This window comes from Panthera tigris, chromosome A1 (genome assembly GCF_018350195.1).
Source record: "Panthera tigris isolate Pti1 chromosome A1, P.tigris_Pti1_mat1.1, whole genome shotgun sequence".
Taxonomy (NCBI): domain Eukaryota; kingdom Metazoa; phylum Chordata; class Mammalia; order Carnivora; family Felidae; genus Panthera; species Panthera tigris.
In genome coordinates, this window is record NC_056660.1 from 143491163 (window position 1) to 143512614 (window position 21452).

Below are 21452 nucleotides of genomic sequence, written 5' to 3' on the forward strand. Positions count from 1 at the left end.
AAGAAAGTGAAAAAAGCACCTACAAAATGGGAGAAAATATTTGCAAATCATATATATTAAGGGGCTTGTAGTCAGACTTTATAAGAAATTTTTATAATTCAACAAAAAACCCCACAAACAACCCTATTAAAAATGAGCAAATGATTTGAATAAACCTTTCTCCAAAAAATATATATATAGTCAATAAGCACTTGAAAATATGGTCAACATTATTAATCACTAGGGAAATGCAAGTCAAGACTAAAATGAGACAATACTTCATTTTCCACTTGGATGGCTGTCATTAAAAAAAATCAACAGATAGCAACAGATAGCAACAGACAGCATTCTCTGTTGAGAATGTAGATAAATTGGAACCCTCATACATTGCTGGAGGGAATGTAAAATGGAGTAGCTGCTTTGAAAAACTGGCAGTTCCTCAAAAAGTTAAACATAGAGTTACCGTATAAACCAGTAATTCTACTCCAAGAGAAATACCTTCCACATACTTCCACACAGAATCTATACATGAATGCTTACAGCAGCTTAGTCATTAGTAGCCAAAAAGCAGAAACAACACAAATGTCCATTAACTGATGAATGGTCAAGTGTGAAATCTACCAACAGTGCAATTTTTCTAGGTCATGAAGAATAAAATACTGATGCATGCTCCAATGTGGACGAAGCTTGCAAACATATGCTAAATGAAAGAAGCCAGTCACAAAGACCATTACCTTGTAGGATTCCATTTATATGAAGTGGCCAGCATAGGCAAATCCATAGAAACAAAAATAAGATTTATGGTTGCAAAGGGTTGGGGAGGAAATGGAAAGCAGCTGCTTTGGGGGTGATCAAAATGTTGATTGTGGTGTAGTTGCAAAATTCTATGAATACGCTGACTTGAACACTTTAAATGTATAACTTTTTTTTATCATTAGGGAAATGCAAATCAAATACGAGTCAACCAATTATATATCTCAAAGATCTTTTTTTTTTTTAAAGACCACTGAAATCATTGAAATTTACTGTTTTCTGAAACTCTCGAAATCTTTTTGATTCAGCTAGAGAACATCCAGAGAATACTGAAAGCCTGACTGAAGACAAATTGAAATAATTACAACCCAAGTGTGAAAAGACTAAAAAGATATAAAAATCTGCAGTGCTGCCATTCGTGTTATGCGTAGGTGATGTGTTGTTATCTTAATTTGACAACTGAGTTGTATTAGGGTCACAGGACCCGAAAATGGCAGTGCTATGCTGCTAACTCAGATCAGTCTGACTCTGCCTGAGGTCTTTTTCTAGCTTCAGCGTCGCTGGCGCAAAGTAGGGAGTTGAGGGCAAAGAAGGTAGTGGGTAAGAGAATACAGTTGTTAGTGTTTCCTGAGTGAACACTAGTACAGAAGAAGAGGGAGACAAAACTTGCAAGTTCTCACTTCTAAAATCCTTGTGAAGCAACGCTCATTTTTATGGAGAAATGATTCCATGTCATTTTAGGATGGCACTAAAATAAAAAATATATATATATCCAACTTTAAAAAATCGTACCCCATGCAAGTGACTTCTTTCAATCTCGGCGTTTCATCCTCTGCCTTCCTGACGTAAAGTTCTTCAGAAGAACAACCCGTTTTCCCACTACCTTTCAAAAGAGCAATTCGCGCGACACTTGGACCGCGGACACCAGAGCGGAGACTGCGCGCTCGCGCAACTCGAGCCTCAGTCTCTGCGCGTGCGCACCGCTTCCCGGTCTCCTTCCGCCTCCGACTGGGGAACCTCGGCTCCGGCGCTCTGTGGGCCGTAGGTGGCGGCTCTTTTGTTTACAGTGTGTTGTTTGTTGAGTCGCGTTTCCACGCCACCTGTGACGGTCAGCGGCGGTTGCCCACGGCTCAGCGCCTCCGCGACTGCGGCCGGTCGTTGCCATGACAGCGACCGCTGGGGGCCCTGGTAAGCGCGGATCCGGCCTTTGTGGGTCCCTGAAGGGCTTCCCTCGATTGGCTCGCAGTCCTGCACTTGGGCGTGGCGCCTATGGTTGGAGCGTTTTGAGAGACTCCTCTGATAGCACCACTGTCTTTTCCTGATGGAGGTCCACTTCCTCAGTGCGCCCACAACGGAGTGGCCTAGAACTTTGGTTCCTCCTGTGGGCCTTGAAAGAAAAGCCGATGGGATGGCCAAGAATAGCAAGAATATTGCACCCTTTCTAAAAAGGTTATTTTCTAAAAAGATTATTTTCACTTTTGCTATTACAAACAATGTTATATCAAATATCCTTGTGCCAAATGTGTCACTTACCACATATAGGCATATTTATCTATGGCATAAGTTTATGAAAGTGGAATTTCTGGGTAAATGTATTTTTCTTTTTTTTTTTTTTTAATTTTTCTTTTTTAAAAGTCTTTATTGAGATATAATTTCCAAACAATACAACTCATTTATTTAAAGCATACAATTCAGTGGTTTTTAATATGTCAGAGTTGTGTAACCATCACCACAATCAATTTGTGGTGAGCTGAAATCAAGAGTCGGACGCTTAACGGAGCCACCCAGGCACCCCTAATTCAAATATTTTTAAAATTGCTACATATTTTCTTCTGAGTCTAAAGAGTGTGTGACTGTTGCATATACTAAATAGAACCACATGTTTGGGGCCATAGTGGATGCCATAGCTAACTCTCACCTTTATTCTATAGCCCTATATACAGAGTGGTTGCTAAGTTCCATGCATGTTAGTTAGAACTTCTCTTTATATGTTCCTCCATTCTCTAATCAAAATTTACTTTTTCTCAATGTCTTATTGGAAGTTTCTGCTGGTTATTTTCAGGTTTTTAACTATTGTTAGGCAGAGTTAAGAAACAAATAATTAACAGAAGATATAATCTCATGCAGAAGGAATTTGCAGGCAATTGATAGGCACTAAAATGTTTAAATTAATATATAAGAATTATGTGGGTAACTATTTTTCTCACTGTTATATTGGGATATTACACAGTATGGAGTAGATTTGGATTCAAGTATTACAGTCTTGGTTAACTCACATATTTTAATGCTTAATAGAAAATCTGGATATCCAAAAAGTAGTTGATGGATATGGGAATTATGTATATTTGTACATGGTAAACAAATCTATAAATAATAGCTCAGGAATTTAGTCACTGATATAAATTTTGCCCACATTCATAATCCCAAGGTGCATATGCTTAAATGTATAGCTTAAGATTCTAAATTGTTAATATAAATATAGAATGGGGCCTCTGGTGGAGAAAACAATTAAGCTGTACACAGTTTAAAAGGTTTTAATACAGCTTTTTTTAAAGTTAATATAATTATTTTGAGAGAGAGAGAGAGAGACAGAACCCAAATGTCCATTGATGGATGAATGGATAAAGAAGATGTGGTATATATATATATACACACACACACACACACACACACACACACACACACACACACACACACACACTGGAGTATTACTCAGCAAGCAAAAAGAATGAGATCTTGCCATTTGCAACTACATGGATGGAACTAAAGGATATTATGCTAAGTGAAATTAGTCAGTTGGAGAAAGACAAATATCATATGACTTCATTCATATGAGGACTTTAAGATACAGAACAGATGAACATAAGGAAAGGGAAGCAAAAATAATATAAAAACAGGGAGGTAGACAAAACGTAAAAGACTCTTAAATATAGAGAACAAACAGGTTTGCTGGAGGGTTTGTGAGAGGGGGAATGGGCTAAATGGGTAAGGGGCATTAAGGAATCTACTCCTGAAATCATTGTTGTGCCCTATGCTAACTTGGCTGTAAATTTAAAAAAATAATAAATTATTAATAAAAAAACCCAACACTCAAGATCCTAAAAGAAATGTTTAATTCATAAAAAACAATCCTTTTTTTTTTTAATATAAATGTCATTTTAGGATCTTGGAGTGAAAATATACTAGAATATTTTCTGAGAAATAACCACATCACAACAGAAGATGGCGCTGAGATCATCTGGTATCATGCTGCTAACCACAAGGCACAGGTGAATGAGGCACTGAAAAGTAAGTCAATACAGTTTCTTGTATTCACATTGCATAATAGATTAATTCCACTCTTTTTTTGGTATCCGGGCATATTTTCAGGTTTCAAAGACTTAGAAGATCAAAGTGTAAATTCTAGGCCGACATAAACATTTTTATAAAATATCTCATTTTGTTTACAAAATGAACAGATTTCCATAATGGAAGGATTTTCTTATTTTCCAGAAGTGGACTTGCCTTTTCTGTGTCTGTTTGAAACTTTCAATGTATTTACATTTCCTTATATACTATAGTGATTGGAGTAAAATTTTTGAGGTCACTGTTGTATGTCTTACATATTTTTGTGTCTTTCATAGTGTGTTAAGGAAAGGGTCAATAAATATTTGTTGAATGGATGGATGAAGCCTTTGTATACTAATTTATAATTAATTTCCTTGGTCAGTATTTATGCTTAGGCTAGAAACTAAGACTTTGGTTTACTAACTCAATCTATAATCATCTGTATCTATATATCTATATCTGTACCTATAGATATCTGTATCTATCACTAGTCTATATCTATATATTGTCTATCTAGTCTATATCTAATACCTAGACCTAGACCTACACCTACACCTACATCTTCATATCCATCTATATCTATATCTTCCTTCTTTATAGATGAACATGATAGCAGTTTTTTCAGCCTTTTCCTAAGAAGTACTCCTCTTGGCTGCAGCAGCACAAGAGACTGAAAGCATATAACGAGAGAGGTCTGGGGCATAACTTGAAGTGACCCAGTACAACAAGGAAAATTCCTCAGTCCCAAGTTTTGCTATAAAAATCTATGCATCTTTTGCATCCTACTCAATTGTGTATCTGGATAATGTGTCTGAATATATATTTATTTTATTGTAAAGATACTGTTTTAAATTGTTATTCTTTGCTCCTCAAAGGGAGGAGCTTTGGTTTAATATTGAATCCTTGATACCTAAAACAATACCTAACACATAATAACACACAGTGATTCTTTAATAAGTGAATTTTAGCAAAAGCAATGCTTCAGGAAAAAAGCTGATTAGTGGTTTCCAGGAACTGGCCAGAGCAGAAAATAGGGAGTGAATGCTAATGGATACAGGGTTTCTTTATGGGATAATGAAATTTTTCTGGAATTAGATAGTGGTAGTGGTTGTACACCATTCTGAATATTCTAAAAATCACTGAATGGTATGCTTTAAAGGGTGAATTTTATGGTATGTGAATTATATATCAATTTTTTTAAATGGAAAAAAAAAGGTGAAATTTCTGTTTACAGACAATTGGTTGTATATGTAGAAAATCAAAGTTTCTTCAGATAAATGATTGTTAAGTCATGAGTAAATTTAGAAAGCCTCAGGATACAAAGTCAAAACAAAATAAATTTTAATTCTATGTAATAACTAAAAATTTAGAAAAATCTTTAAAATTTTCAATTCATAATAGTCTGTGTGGAAATCTTTTACTAGAAATAATCTAATTAAATATGGATACTTTACTTTTAAGTGTGTTTTAAAAATGCTGGTGGAAAGTCATTTCCAATTGCTGGCAGTCTGATGTTGACCTGGGAAGTTTTCATAGGCTACTTAGTGTTCAGATAATGTCCTTTTTACATTCGGTTTGGTAAAACCAGAGAGCTAAGTTTTATAGTTTGGGAATGCTCTTCACAAATCCCTTTTTTAAGCCATGGCTAGTTTCGTAAATTCTTGTTAGTCCAAAGGAGAGGAGACAGACAGCCTCCTGCAGGCATGCATGCTGTATTTAACTGGTTTTCTCATTTCTTCCAGAATATTTAAATGTAGTATAACTATTATTAATAGAGCTGTTTCAGTTTGATTAACTTGTAAAACTGGGTTTTTAACAATATCTGTGACTTAAAAAAAAAACAAAGTACAGGAGGAGAAATGTAAAAGTACCACCTGGTATTACACTGTCAAAACATCCAGATCACAGACTAATGATCACAGACTAATGATCACAGACTAATGTAACATTTCAGCATGTATATTTTAAACACATTCATTTTAAAAGATACGTTGGAAAAAAATGGAAAACGATTTAAGTCTTTTTGAGAAAAAAAATGTTTTTTTTTTAAGCCTTGAAAAAAGCCTTTGTAACATCTTTAGGAAAAGTGTGACTATAATAAATATCTGTAGTTTCTAATTTGAAGAATGAGAAGATAAAAATATTATTTTTATTCTCAGAAACGTCAACAAACACTTATTAATCCTTGTTTTGTATGCTCATTTTGCTATGTCCTGGGAAGAAATTAAATGCTGTAACAACAGTGTAAGAGCTCTATGACATAGGGAAAGGCATTTAATTCTTCACCACCTGTTTGCTCATCTGTGAAACAAACATGTAAAGGCCTAGCACTTAGTACCTGGCACTTAGTAGTTACCCAGTAAATGTTAGTTTTTATTCTCCTCAACAGGCTCCTGAATATGACATCTTCTGCAGTCCTTATTTTATCAGCATTAACTTAAGTTCTTTTATTTGGACAGGTCCTGCTCACATGATAGAGGCTGATGTCCTTCTTCCAAGTGATGGATCAGAATATAGCCAACCAATCATGGCCCATCCTCCTGAAACAAATAGTGATAATACTTTACAGGAATGGCTGACTGAAGTTATAAAAAGCAATAAAGGCATCAAACTGGATTTTAAGAGGTATTTGTATAAACATTTTCAGTTTTTTAGTTGTTATAACAATGGAAAAAAAGGATTCATAGCATCACATATCTGTGCTTGACTAACTTTAAATTGAAAATAGAATTGTAAACTAATATGTTTCAAGAATGGACCTAAGACCCATTGAGTTGTTTAATAAGATTGTTTCTTGGGAACTCTTTGAAGATAAAATTAATTTTTACAAAGGAATTTATCATATATTACCATTGTGATAATAGAATGGTAAATTTAAAATGCTACTTTCATTAAAAAGTGGTCTGAGACAGAGTTGGCAGTAGTTTGAGAAGTTAATGCATATCCTACTTGATTTATATTTGTATATGGGGAATTATCTAGAAGTCTTTAATAATCCAAGAGTTCTTTAAAAATAATATTTGGAAGTATTGATAATGAAGGGCAAGATTAAGTGTCATTTCCTTTCCGGTGGCTATCATGGGAAATTTTACTTTTGTGCCATTTTGGCTATATAAAAATTATAAGTAAAGCCAGGAATATATTGTGATACCACAAAAGCTCACCATAAGCCCCATGAAGGCGACTGCTAATGAAAATCTAGGGTTTGTGGTAAATATACCTTATCTCTGAACAATATTTTTAAATGGCATTTTCTTAGGAAATTAATAATGATTTGGAAATCTTACTAATAGAATTATCAATATGACTCTAATCATTTGTTGTAGGGCTAAATGTACCAGTAAACTTCATTATACTGTTGGTGAATGAAAGAGCTATGTTAAGATCTTAAAGTTTTTAGAGTGGTGAATGGCCCAAACTCTATTTTATTGACAAAGAAACTTAGTCCCAGAGAAGTTAAATGATTGACCCAGGGACAATAGCTAAACTTGACAGCTGAGCTAGGATGAGATCCAAGGTATAGTGTTCTCTGTACCATGAAATAAAGCGTTTGATCTTTAATGTTTGGTGATTCAGAGTTTTAGCACTCTTTGCCGTTTCATGTGTATGTTTACTATTGCCTACTGAATTGTCCTCTCTAATATATTCCTTGGCTCTTCACCAGTCAGATCAACCGATTCATTCCTAGCAGCTATCCAAAAGGGCTGAGGCACTAAAAAAAAGATTTTTCAAATTTTTTGGTCATAACATATTTGAAGGGGAATGAATTTATGGACATTTATAGTGTGTCAGACATTGTTCTAAGAGCACTAAATGTGTTCATTTATTTAGTCCTTATAACAATCCTAGGAGGTAGCTTATTGCTATCATCCTCATTTTCTTGATGAGGGAACAAAGGCAGAGAAGAGTAAGTAGCCTGCTTGTTGTCACATAGTAGGAAAGCTACTAGCCTGGCTGAAGAGTTCACACTGTGAACCCAAACTCTGTACTACCTCTGTAAAAGTAGCTGAATAACCTATTAGTTAAATTTTACTAGTTCTTATTATATGCTTTTAAGTTATTCTGTTTGGTATACAAATAATAATTAAATATTAAAATTTTATGTGTAAGTTTCCTATAGAATGTAATTTTAAATGGTTTATTGTGTTTTTTGTGATTGATGATTTTTATTTTCTAATCCCCAATTTCTAAACAAAGTTAATAGGTAAATAGGTATGATACTCAGAAGTTTGACTTACAAATAACTTTTTAGGAAAAAAACCTATCCTATAAAAACAAAGTTCATATTCTTCCTAGGAATTTAAGTAAGTACCACAAAAGGGAAATTTTAGGTGGTATACTGATCAGAACTTCCCTCTTCAAGTGATCATCTTGGCCAGCCTTTGTCAGGTTTTGTTTTTTAAATATATGAAATTTATTGTCAAATTGGTTTCCATACAACACCCAGTGCTCATCCCAAAAGATGCCCTCTTCAATACCCATCACCCACCCTCCCCTCCCTCCCACCCCCCATCAGCCCTCATTTTGTTCTCAAGTAGCCTTTGTCAGTTTTTTATGAGACACTTAATACATGTTAGAATTGAGAATGTTAGCCACTGTTATTTCTAATTAGAATTACATGGTATTGCCAGCGTTACCTTGATTTCAAAAGCAAAGACCCCACTAAAAAGGAGAACTAAAGACCAATTTCCCTGATGAACATGGATGCAAAAATTCTCAACAGGATACTAGAAAACAGAATCCAACAATACATTGAAAGAATTATTCACCATGATCAAGTGGGATTTATTCCTGGGCTGCAGGGCTGGTTCAATATCCGCAAATCTATCAATGTGATACATCAAATTAATAAAAGAAAAGATAAGAACCAGATGATCCTCTTAATAGATGCAGCAAAAGCATTTGCCAAAATACAGCATTTCTTGATAACCCTCAAGAAAGTAGGGATGAAGGAGCATACCTCAAGATCATAAAGTCTCTATATGAAAGACCCATAGCTAATATCATCCTCAATGGGGAAAAACTGAGAACTTTTCCCCTAACAGGAACACGACACTACTGTTATTCAACATAGTGTTGGAAGTCCTAGCCTCAGCAATCAGACAACAAAAAGAAATAAAAGGCATCTAAATTGGCAAGGAAGAAGTCAAACTTCCACTCTTTGCAGATGACAGGATACTCTTACATGATATTCTACTCTACTTTTGGGAAAACGCAAAAGACTCTACCAAAAAAACTTCTGGAACTGATACATGAATTCAGAAAAGTCACAGGATATAAAATCAGCATTCAGAAATCAGATGCATTTCTATACACCAATAATAAAGCAGCAGAAAGAGAAATCAAGGAATCTATCTCATTTACAATTGCATTGAAAACCATAAAATACCTAGGAATAAACTTAAACAAAGAGGTAAAAGATCTGTATGTTGAAAACTATAGGCAGCTTATGAAAGAAATTGAAGAAGACACAAAAAAAAAATGGAAAAATATTCCATGCTCATGGATTGGAAGAACAAATACTGTTAAAATGTTGATATTACCCAAAGCAATCTACGTATTTAATGCAATCTCTATCAAAATAACACCAGCATTCTTCACAGAGCTAGAACAAACAATTTTAAAATTTGTATGGAACCATAAAAGACCCCAAATAGGCAAAGTAATGTTGAAATAAAAAACCAGGGGCTCCTGGGTGGCTCGGTTCATTACTCGTCCAACTTCAGCTCAGGTCATGATCTTGTGGTTCATGGGTTCAAGCCCCGCATTGGGCTGTGTGCTGACAGCTCAGAACCTGGAACCTGCTTCAGATTCTGTGTCTCCCTCTTTTTTTGCCCCTCTCCTGCTTGTACTCTGTCTCTGTCTCTCAAAAATAAATAAATGTTTAAAAAAAAGAAAAAGAAAACCAAGCTAGGGGCATCACAATTTCAGACTTCAAGCCATATTACAAAGCTGTAATTATAAATACAGTATGGTACTGGCACAAAAACAGACACATAGATCAATGAAACAGAATAGAGAACCCAGGAATGGACCCACAAATGTATGCCCAGCTCATCTTTGACAAAGCAGGAAAGAATATCCAATGGAAAAAAGAGAGTCTTTTCAGCAAATGGTGTTGGGAAAACTGGACAGTGACATGCAGAAGAATGAACCTGGGCCACTTTCTTACACCATACACAAAAATAAACTCAAAATGGATGAAAGACCTAAGTGTAAAGACAGTAAACTATCAAAATCTTAGAGGAGAAAACAGTCAACACCTCTTTGACCTCAGCCACGGCAGTTTCTTACTACACACGTCCCCTGAGGCAAAGGAAACAAAAGCAAAAATGAAGTATTGAGACCTCATCAAGATAAAAAGCTTCTGCACAGTGAAGCAAACAATCAAGAAAACAGTCATTGCAAATGACATACCAGATAAAGGGTTAGTATCTAAAACCTATAAAGAACTTACCAAATTCAACATCCAAAAAACAAAGAATTTGGTGAAGAAATAGGCAAAAGACATAAACAGACTATTTTCCAAAGAAGACATCCAGATGGCTAACAGACACATGAAAAGATGCTCAACATCATTCATCATCAGGTAAATACAAATCAAAACTACAATGAGATACCACCTCATACCTGTTAGAATGGCTAAAATTAACAACTCAGGAAGCAACAGATATTGCAAGAATGCAGAGAAAGGGGAACACTTTTGCACCGCTGGTGCAAACGCAAACTAGTGCGGCCATTCTGGAAAACAGTATGGAGTTTCCTCAAAAAATTGAAAACAGAGCTACCATATCACCCAGCTATTGCACTAGTAGGTATTCATCCAAAGGATACAAAACTGCTCATTCAAAGGGGCACATGCATCCCAATGTTTATAGCAGCACTATCAACAATAGCCAAAGTATGGAAAGAGCCCAAATGTGCATCGACTGATGAATGGATAAAGAAGATGTGGTACATATATACAATGGAATACTACTTGGCAGTGAAAAAGAATGAAATCTTGCCATGTGCAATAACGTGGATGGAGCTGGAGTGTTTTATGCTAAATTAAGTCAGTAGTAAGTCTGTCAGAGAAAGGCAAATATCATATGATTTCACTCATCTGTGGAATTTAAGAAACAAAACAGATGAACATAGAGGAAGGGAAGGAAAAATAAGATAAAAACAGAGAGGGAGGCAAATCATAAGAGATTCTTAAATACAGAGAACAAACTGAGGGTTGCTGGAGGGGTGTTGGGTGGGGGTGGGCTAAATGGGTGATGGGCATTAAGGAGGGCACTTGTTGGAATGAGCACTGGATATTATATGTAAGTGATGAATCACTAAATTCTAGTCCTAAAACCCTTATTACACTGTATGTTAACTAACTTTAAAAACATACAAAAAACAAATTTACTATATGGATGTACTTTAGAGATACCACCTAGAATTAGAATCATTAAAGACTGAATTTGAATATGCTAAAATAAATTATTACATGGTATTAGTAGATTAATTGGGAGAGATGTATCATTTTGTAATATTTACAAATTTGTTACATGTTCCAGGCTAGGAACATGGTATGTTATTCTTTCAGGTATACATTATATATTGCTGTTGGGCCAAATTCATCCTCAGTCTTTTTTTTCTTTTTTTTTCCAAAAATGTTATGACTTTTCCTTGATATTTACTCTTCCAGAAGAATTTTATATTTATTTTATTCTATTTTAGAGAGAGAGAGAGAGAGATTGTGGGTGGGGGAGAGGGGCAGAGGGAGAGAGAGAGAATCTCAAGCAGGCTCCGTGTGGTGCTTGCTACGGGGTTCTATCCCACAACCCTGGCATAGCTACTGGAGCCGAAACAAAGAGTTAGATGCTCTACTGACTGAGCCACCCAGGCGACCCCAGAAGAATTTGATAATTGTTTTGTCAGATTCCAGAAAATAAAAAACTACAACAACAAAAACTTTTATTTTCCTTAGTAAGATTTTATGTTTTTTTTAAATATAGGTTTTGTTTTTCTTATTTAAATTTCTGATAAGGGGAAGTGGCATTACAATAATCTATATTAGCAATAATTAAAATATTTACATATAAAAAAAGAATACATGTATTAAATTCTTGTTTCATTATGTTCTGTGTCATAGCTCCTTATGGTTAACTGCACAGTGCTTTGCACATAGTAGACACTTAATATATGTTGGTGGATTCAATCTTGGGGAGAATACGCTGAGATTATATATTATCTGATGGGAAACCATTATTCAACAGCCCTATATTATTTTACTAGATTGAGAAAGCCTAAGACTCTCCCTCCTGAATATAAACTAGAAATTAGTGTTTAACCCAACCTCCAAAGACACCAGATTTCTTAAGAAACCAGAATTCTTTCTGGAAAAAGAGATGTTGCCAGAGGTACATAGATTAGTTTAGGTTTTCCTCCAGATCCACCCATGAAGAGCAGAACCCCACAGTAACTTGGCTTCTCCTGTAGGCCTTGAAAAACAAGCTTTGGAGGCACAGCTGCAAGTTGCTTGGTACCAAAAATAGGGGTGCCAGATCTCAGAATTGTGGTTTTAACATGGCCCTGATACTGTTTAAGGCAGAAAGCATTTAGGACAGAGAAATGACAGTCTCTAAATTAAAGTCTGCTAGGTCCAGCATTAGAGTTTATTACACTAAAATCTAGGGCCTCCATTTCAGGGCAAGAAGAATAAGCAAAAAGAAGCTCACAACATGGGGGCAGAGTAAAGAAAGACTGGGGGCTGGTTTTCAATGGTTTTAATGAACAGTATCCTTGCTCACTAATTAATTGGACCTAATAAATAATGAGGTTATCAGTTTCTCCCGTTACAGTAAGAGGCCTGAAAGGAGTGAGGTGAAGAATGGTAGAAGTATAGGCAGGAGGAGTCCAGTCCATTAAGAAAGTTGTAATGTGAGGAGAGGGTACTGAATGTTCTTCCCTCTGACAGGCATTTCCCAGAATCTTAGCCTCCCATTGTAGTATTCACTAAAAGCTAATTTTCTTTTTAAATTTTTATTTAAATTCTAGTTAGTTAACATACCTTGCAAAAATGGTTTCGGGAGTAGAATTCAGTGATTCATCAGTTACATACAACACTCAGTACTCATCTTAACAAGTGCCTTCCTTAATGCCCATCACCCATCTATCCCATCCTTCACTCACCTCCTTCCATCAACCCTCAATTTGTTCTGTCATTAAGAGTCTCTTGTGGTTTGTTTTCCTCTCTTCTCTTTTCCCCCCCTCCCCTATGTTCATCTGTTTTAGTTAAATTCCACAGGTGAGCGAAATCATATGGTATTTGTCTTTCTCTGTTTGACTCTTTCATTTAGCATAATATACTCTAGCTCCATCCACGTTGTTGCAAATGAGAAGTTTTCATTCTTTTGGATAGCTGAGTAATATTCCATGGTATGTATACCACATCTTGCTTATCTATTTGTCTGTCAATGGACTTTTGGGCTCTCTCCATAGTTTGACTATTGTTGGTAATGCTGCTGTAAACATTGGGGTGCATGTACGTCTTCGAACCTGTATTTTTGTATCCTTTGGTAAATACCGAGTAGTGCAATTGCTGGATCATAGGGTAGTTCTATTTTTAACGTTTTGAGGAACCTCCATACTGTTCTCCAGAGTGGCTGCACCAGTTTGCATTCCCCCGAACAGTGCATAAGGGTAAAGCTAATTTTCTTAGAAGCAAACTTAAAGGTTCAGAAGAGATTCAGAAGTATAAGTAGTGTTGTAGTTCAGTAAAGTTATATATATTCTTAAAAAGTAAAATTTATGTAGGCTGATTGAAACCTTACTGTTTTAAAACCTATAGATGTCAGAATAGATGAAGAAAAGAGTGAAGCTGCTTTTTTATTTAAAAGTAACTGAAATATAGTTGTCTCTAGTTTTAAGAAAAGATGCTTGTTTTTAATTTATTTTTAAATGTTTATTTATTTATTTTGAAAGAGAGATGGGGAGAGGGCAGAGAGAGAGAGGGAGAGAGAGAATCTCAAGCAGGCTCTGTGTTGTCAGCACAGAGCAAGATCAACTTACGAACCATGAGATCATGACCTGAGCTGAAATCAAGTCACATGGTTAACAGACTGAGCCACCCAGGCACCCCCAAAAAAGATGCTTATGAAATGAAAATGAAATCTGTAAAAGTTTTAAGAAAATATTATAATTTTACACTTTGCAATCAGTTTTAGAAACATGTTTATGCATCCAAATTTATAAGAATACGTGAAGGAAAAGAGGCTCTTTTCTCTGAGGTCATGAGCCAATATTAAAGACACAGTGCTTGGGTACACATTAGGTATTTTAATAAATGTGAATTTTCAGATTATAAATGTATCTAATTTTAAATCTTGTTTATACATTCTCTTATGAGTGAATATTTGTGTATTTTCTGAAATTATTTTATACTGAGTGATCCTAATACAGAGATTTGAAACCTCAGTCTGTCTACAAATAGTGACATTATTCGTACATTTATAGTACCTTTCAGGTACCTTCATGAATAATAAGTATAAATCAACGTTTTGAGATGTGGAATATGTTAACTTTCCCCTCTGGTTCTATGTGATCTTTGAATTTATTTAACTTAGGCATTATTGTATTATACTTTTATTAGGAAGTTGAGAACATTGAAAACAGTAGTCTCAAAGAACTTCTTTTTATTTTTACTTTAGGAATGTATCTTATTGACAGCAAACTATATTTTTAGTCTAGCAGCTGTGGAACCATCCATGATGCTCCTGGAAAATGTGAAGAGGCATCTGCAGCGTCCTGTGTGGATTAATGCTGATATTCTTCCTGGTCCAAATGGAAATAGCAGAGTAGTGGATGCAAAACCTTTTATAGACACAGTGACATCCTTCTTTCCAGATGTGACGTTTTCCCTGGGTTGGACAACAGGATGGCATCCTGAGAAAGTCAATGAAGGTAATAATTTTTAAAATGTATTTCTTTTTGATCAAATTAAAATCTACTTGAAATCTAAAAATAACACTTCTCAGTACAAAACCAAAAACTTATTCCATAATCTAAGAGCCTAATGGAGAGAAAGGTCTGGTCCTAAAGGCATCTGTATGACTCTTCTTTCTTTTATTTCATATAGACACTGCATTCATTGGTGATATTCTGTTACCAAACTTCTATGGGAAATATTTATTTACAAGGTCTAGATTAACAAAAGCTGCCTCTTTATAAATTTTAAACATATCCTGAGTTGTCTATTTGAACTTGGAAAACATAATATACTCTTTTTACCTTGGAGCAAACTTCCTATGTCAGATGAAAGATAAAGAAGTAGTAACAAAAACTTAGCCAGTGATGTGAGGCCAGAAGTAAGGGGAGTGTGGTTGAAGAGCACAAGTTCTGTTCTGTAGACAGTGGGAGGCCCTTAAAAGTAGTTTGCTAGAACTTTGGCACCCTCACGTTCTCTTTGGTTGGACAGGGGAGTGAGAGGCCATGAGACTCTCCTCTAGTCCAGTCCCTTCTTTCCTTTCACCTTTTCCCTTCAGGATGGACCTGACATTCAGATTATTTTCCCTGGTTGAAACTGACTATGCTATTTGGGTTCATCTTTCTATTTCTTCATACATACCTAGGTAGTGATTTCCAGATAAACAGTTCTCAAGAACCATGAGATCAGGACCTGACGGGAGATCAAGAGTCAGATGCTCAAGCAACCGAACCACCCAGGCGCCCAGAGATTTAGTCTTTATCCTGTGTTCAGGGCATTCATTTTTTTACTTATTTGCATTTATTGTTTTCAGATGTTAACTTTTTAGCCCAACGTAAGATTAGAGTAACTGCTATCAAGTGAGTAGTGACATTTAGGTTTAACCCCCTGGTCCAACAGTTAATAAGATTGAGAGAAAAAGCAATATGCTTTAACTTAATTCTAATTCTTTAATTCATTTTAATTTTATTAATTTCATTAAAGAATATTGCTTATAATTCAAAGTGTTTAAATAAGGTAAACTATAAACAGTTTAGTAACTTCCTTACTGATTCCAATTCCTTTTATCACTGTTTAGTATAATTCTGGCTTAACCTGATCCTTGAACTGAATAATACCATATCTGGGTTTGAAGTCATTGTGGTGTTGAATGTCTCCAGGCTACTTTTCTTTCACTGTCCTCTTGTCATTACCAACATGCACTTTATGCTCCCTTACTTGTTATTTCACAGATTTAGAAAAGAGAGTTAAAAGTTTATAGTCATGTAAATATAGCTTTTGTTAGCAGTCCCTTTTTCTAATTAAAAAGATATAGGGGCACCTGGGTGGTGCAGTTGGTTAAGTGTCTAACTGTTGATCTCAGCTCAGGTCATGATCTCACAGTTTGTGAATTCGAGCCCCACATCGGCCTCTATGCTGATGGTCCATAGCCTGCTTCAGATTCTGTCTCTCTTTCTCTCTGCCCCTTCCCCACTTGTGCTCTTTATCTGTCTCTCAAAATACATAAATAAATAAACGAACAAAAATTTAAAAAACGATAGTTTTTCATATTTTTCAGGAAAGCAGAACTTTCCCCTTTTTTCATAAGGAGTTTAGCTGCTAAACTAACATATTTACTTAGGCTTTCTGTAAAATGTTCCTGTATTGACCAGTACTTTTTACAGCCTGCTTTTGATAGAGTTTAGTGTTATTTAAAAAATAGAAAATTTTTTTCTGAAGCTTTTATAAATAGGCAAGTGTGTTTTCCACAATGTCTTAATAAGATTTAAAATGCATGTATGAAAGTCATTTTTACCACTATTTCTACTTTAGGTAAAATGTATAAATAATTTGGACTAGCCAAAAAACAACCATGAAGATAATTATTACTTAAAATTTTTTAAATGTTTTATTTATTTACTTTGAGAGAGAGAGAGAGAGAGAGAGAGAGCATGCACAAGTGGGAAAGGGGCAGAGAGAGAGGGAGGAAGAGACAATCCCAATCAGGCTCCACACCACCAGTGCAGAACCCAGTGTGGGGCTTGAACCCATGAACTGTGAGATCATGACCTGAGGTGAAGTCAGACTCGTAGTCAACTGAGCCACCCAGGTGCCCCGATAATTATTAATTAAACGTCTAGTACCTAGCAGCCATCTTTCTCTTGGAAAAGAATACTTAATTACACAATGGAAAATATAAGTTTATAGAGAATATTAATGATGCAGATATACCTATGGGAAGAGCTTTAGAATCTTTAAGGTATAGTGTCAAAATTTGCTTTTTTTGTGCTTGAGAGATTAGTAAAACCTTTTTTTTTTTAATGTTTATTTATTTATTTTTTTAGAGAGAGACCGAGTATGAGCAGGGGAGGGGCAGAGAAAGAAGGAGACAGAATCTGAAGCAGGCTCCAGGCTCTGAGCTGTCAGCACAGAGCCTGATGTGGGGCTTGAACTCATGAATCGTGAGATCATGACCTGAGCCGAAGCTGGACGCTTAACCGACAGAGCCACCCCGGTGCCCCATAAAACCTTTTTAATATTTTAATGTTTTGTTAAATTTTCTCTTGGTCAGTTGTGGCATGATTTTAGAATTAATTTTTTGTCTACATTTTCCACTGAAAATTTTTTCATGTATTAAGTGGTTTTTTAAGTCACTCTGTATCCAAATGGAAATTTTTATAAATTATCTGTGAATTTACCTATTTATAAGTAATTTAACTTAGTTCCTTATTTTTTAAATAAGTTTTATGTATTTATATATTTTGAGAGAGAGAGACAGAGTGAGTGGGGGAGGGGCAGAGAGAGAGGGAGACAGAGAATCCCAAACAAGCTCCTCACTGTCAGCAGGGAGCCGGATGCAGGGCTCAAACTCACAAAACCTGGAGATCATGACTTGAGCTGAAACCAAGACCCACAACCAACTGAGCCACCCAGGCTCCCCTAGTTTCTTATTTAATTGACTTTCAGTATTCCAGTTAGAAAAATGGAATTTCTTTCTTTAATTTCAGGTTACAGTTGGACAATGGTGAAAGAAATGGAATATATATGTAAGGACCTAAATCTGCCTGTAACATTTCCTGTCAGAGCAGCATTAGTTAGGCAGTCTTGTTCTCAGTTACTCTGGCTGTTAAAGAAATCAAACAGGTATGTATAAGTTTAACAATGTAGGATGTGCATGTGAGTGCATGTGTAAGAGAGACAGAAAGAGGATGAAAACTGATTATGTAGACAGTGTGTATGAGAAAAAGATAGAATGAGCCCCGATTGTGAAGCAAGCAGATTCCCTCACTCGAATGAAACTCTCAGTTAACCTTAACTTATATAACATCATGTCTTTCACCTCTGTTCCTTACCAAAGTTTTTGAACACTGTAGGTGCCCAGTAAATGTCCTTTTTAAATGATGTTATACATTCTCAAAAAGTTGTAAGAGGATAAAATATTTTCTCTTTGAATTCTATCCTAATTTCACAAGTTTTTTCTGTATCAAAATTTTATCTTTTTAATATGTAATAAAAATTAGTTGAACCACTATTAAATATTAAAGTATACTATAAAGATACAAATATTGAAACAACTTTGATACTATCTTTTTAATATACTTGTCAGTAGAACAGCAGGGAAAACCCAGAAATAAACCCAAATCTATCATGGAACTTAGTTTAGGAGAAGCTGGCATTTCAAATCATTGGAGTAAAAGTTTAGTGTAGTGTTGGGAAAATAGGCCAACTCTGCAGAAAAGGCAAAACTGGCACTGCTCCTTAATCTTTTTTCCACAGTAAATTCCAGGTGAATTAAATACTTGAAAATCAAACATTAAATACATAAAGAAAAAGTGTGATGTTTTATATAGTTTCAGAAAGGAGAAGATCTTTCTTAGTAAGGCACAGAATCTAAATGTTATTGCTGACACAAAGTTACCAGAGAAAGAACTCTAATACATATCTATTTTAAAAAATAGAGTTTTATTTGAGCCCAAATTAGGACAGCTGCCTGGGAAACACAATATTCACAGGGAGGAAAGTGCTCCAGAGAATGAACATGTTTACAGGGTATATACTTTTTAACATCTTGTAAAAGCTCAAAAGATTATAGATTAGCGTATAGGCAGGAATCATGTGTTTTAAACATCATCAAATGCAGGGAGTAGAGGCATTGATCAATATCTCAAGGACAAGATGGTTTTCCTTTAGGCTGCTCATTTACAAAGCAGATGTATAATGCATGCCTGGCAGGCCATAAATCAGGCTTTTGGTTTGAACAAAGTTTCTGTACAGTCGTGCTGACTTAGAAGGAAATTTAAAATGGTTGCCCTTCAGAGGCCTTTAGAGAGTTTTTCCCTTCATAACTATAAAAGGAGAGTTTGATACATTTGAATACATAAAAATGGAAAGATTCTGGTAAAACTATCCTTGATGCATACGTTAGACTGATGTAAAGAATTCTAATAAAGAATTTTCCCAACTCATCCAGAAAAAACTCAGTTTGGTAATTTACTATATTAGAGTAAGGGAATCAGATACTCATACATTAAAGAAGTATTCACATTCCTGTGGATAGTGAATTTTTACTAAATACCTTTTCAGTTTCTGTGAAAATGATCTTGTTTTTTTCCCCAATATCTATTAATAAAATAAATTATGGCACTATTTCATAATATTGAATTATCTTCACATTTCCAGAATAAACCCCATTTGATCATGATATATTCTTTTAATATGCTGCTGAATTTTATTGATAAATTTTAGTTAGGAGGTTTGCATTTGAAAGTGAGACTGGTCTGTAGCTTTTTTTCTTTCTCAGTTTTAGGTATAAATGTCATGTGCATTTCAATAAAAATGCTAAGAACCATTCCTTTTTCTTTGTTCTGGGATATTAAAAAAAACAACATTGAGGGGCACCTGGATGGTTCAATCAGTTAAGACAACTTCTTGATCTCGGCTCAGGTCATGATCTCATGGTTCCTGAGGTCCAGCCCCGAGTTGGGCTCTGCGCTGACAGTGCAGAGCCTGCTTGGGACTGTTTTTCCCTCCCTTTCCCACTCCCCCACTCACTCTGTCTCCCAAAATAAATAAATAAACTTAAAAAAAAATAAAACAAAACATTGAAATGGCCTGTACCTGATTTGGTAAACAATCCAAACCTAGTGTTTTGAGAAAAGATTAACTTGTACAACCTTTTTATTATATGGTAAGTGGTCCCTTGATTTTCTGTCTTCTGGGGGGCCAATTTTGATATACTGTATTTTTCTAGAAAATTATTAATTTCACCCAGGTTTTGAAGTTTATTTATTCACAGATGACTCAAATAGCTTCGCATTCTTTTAATTTCTTCTGTTGGAGAGGAAGTATTCCTCTTTCCTTTAAGGTCCTTCTAGCTGGACTAAATAAATTGATGTGACAGAGAACAGCTGGAGAAAATCAAATTTAATAGCATACTTATGGGGAATCTACACAGACATTGAAAATCTAAAGACTGTGAGGCAACAGCAGGCTTATAGGAGCTGAGGAGGAGGGTAGGGATCTGAGGATACAAAGGGTCTTGAGAAAGACCATTAGTAGGAAGGTAGATGTTTGAAAAATAAATGTTACCCTATTATGTACATAAGTTTCCCAACTTGTTCTCCGTTTTTCTCTCTCTCAAAAATAAACATTAAAAAATTAAAATATTCATGATATATTATTTGGTACATATTCACATCTCTTTTATCTTAATGAAGAATTAATTATTAAAGGGGGGTCATACACTGTCCAGGGCCTGGCCCTTCAGGAGGTGTTTTTTGGAGAGTGTGACTTGCTCTCTGTTGTTGTGACTTTGGTTATTTTATTTCCCTAGTCGTAGTGATGTTTTGGACCATCCACCAGGTGGGCTTTGATTTGTTCTTTGAAGTAGCCCTATAAAGGAAAACAAACAGACAAACAGGAAACAAAAACACACATATCAAACAAACAAAAACAAAAAACCTAAAAACTAAAAACAATCCAAAAGCAAAAAACCAGAAACACCAGCTACAAGTAAAGAACAGGGTGGAGGCGATGCTGATGGAAGAGCAAATAGAAATGACAGGGGCGGAGAAAAAGAAAAAATAAACATTGACCAGGCAGAGGGACTAAAAGCCTTAATCCAGAGAGAGAGAAAAGGAAAATAAGAAAGGAGGCAGGGAAAAAGAAAGGAAGATAAAGTTACCCAGACAGAGAAACTGTACGGCTTGATTATTCCAGAGAGAGAGAAAGGAGTGTAAAGAAGGAAGTGTAGAACATGTATCAAGAGAATGGATTAAATATGTCTGTTTAAACAAACCAATAACCAAAGTACCCAGCCTACAGGAGGGAAGAGATAAGAGGGAGAAATGGGTCGGGGGGAGAATATATCTAAATAACAAGAATTGTTCTAGAATTAATCCAGGCTACGCAATAGCACTGGTCTGGAGGATGGAGCCGTCTGGTTCCACAGCGT

General features: G+C 35.4%; 1 protein-coding gene and 1 long non-coding RNA gene across 11 annotated transcripts in view; one reads left to right on the plus strand and one right to left on the minus strand.

Moving 5' to 3' along the window:
* The window catches only part of LOC122239513, a 44005-nt gene extending 42184 nt beyond the window's left edge, over positions 1 to 1821 (minus strand). For all 5 annotated transcript variants that reach the window (XR_006218708.1, XR_006218703.1, XR_006218707.1 and 2 more), the window contains exon 1: positions 1525 to 1821. This is a non-coding gene — a long non-coding RNA (uncharacterized LOC122239513). The remainder of the gene's footprint in view (positions 1 to 1524) is intronic.
* Positions 1717 to 21452, plus strand: part of FAM151B (family with sequence similarity 151 member B) — a 40022-nt gene continuing 20286 nt past the window's right edge. For 5 of the 6 annotated variants that reach the window (XR_006218691.1, XR_006218700.1, XR_006218699.1 and 2 more), the window contains exons 1-5: positions 1717 to 1920; positions 3895 to 4020; positions 6519 to 6684; positions 14780 to 14997; positions 18007 to 18142. Coding sequence is in view for 3 of the 6 variants with exons in the window: in XM_007079802.3 (XP_007079864.1) it covers positions 1896 to 1920; positions 3895 to 4020; positions 6519 to 6684; positions 14780 to 14997; positions 18007 to 18142 (671 nt within the window). In the remaining 3 variants the exon portion in view is untranslated. The other variant, XM_042989256.1, reaches the window with a different exon arrangement.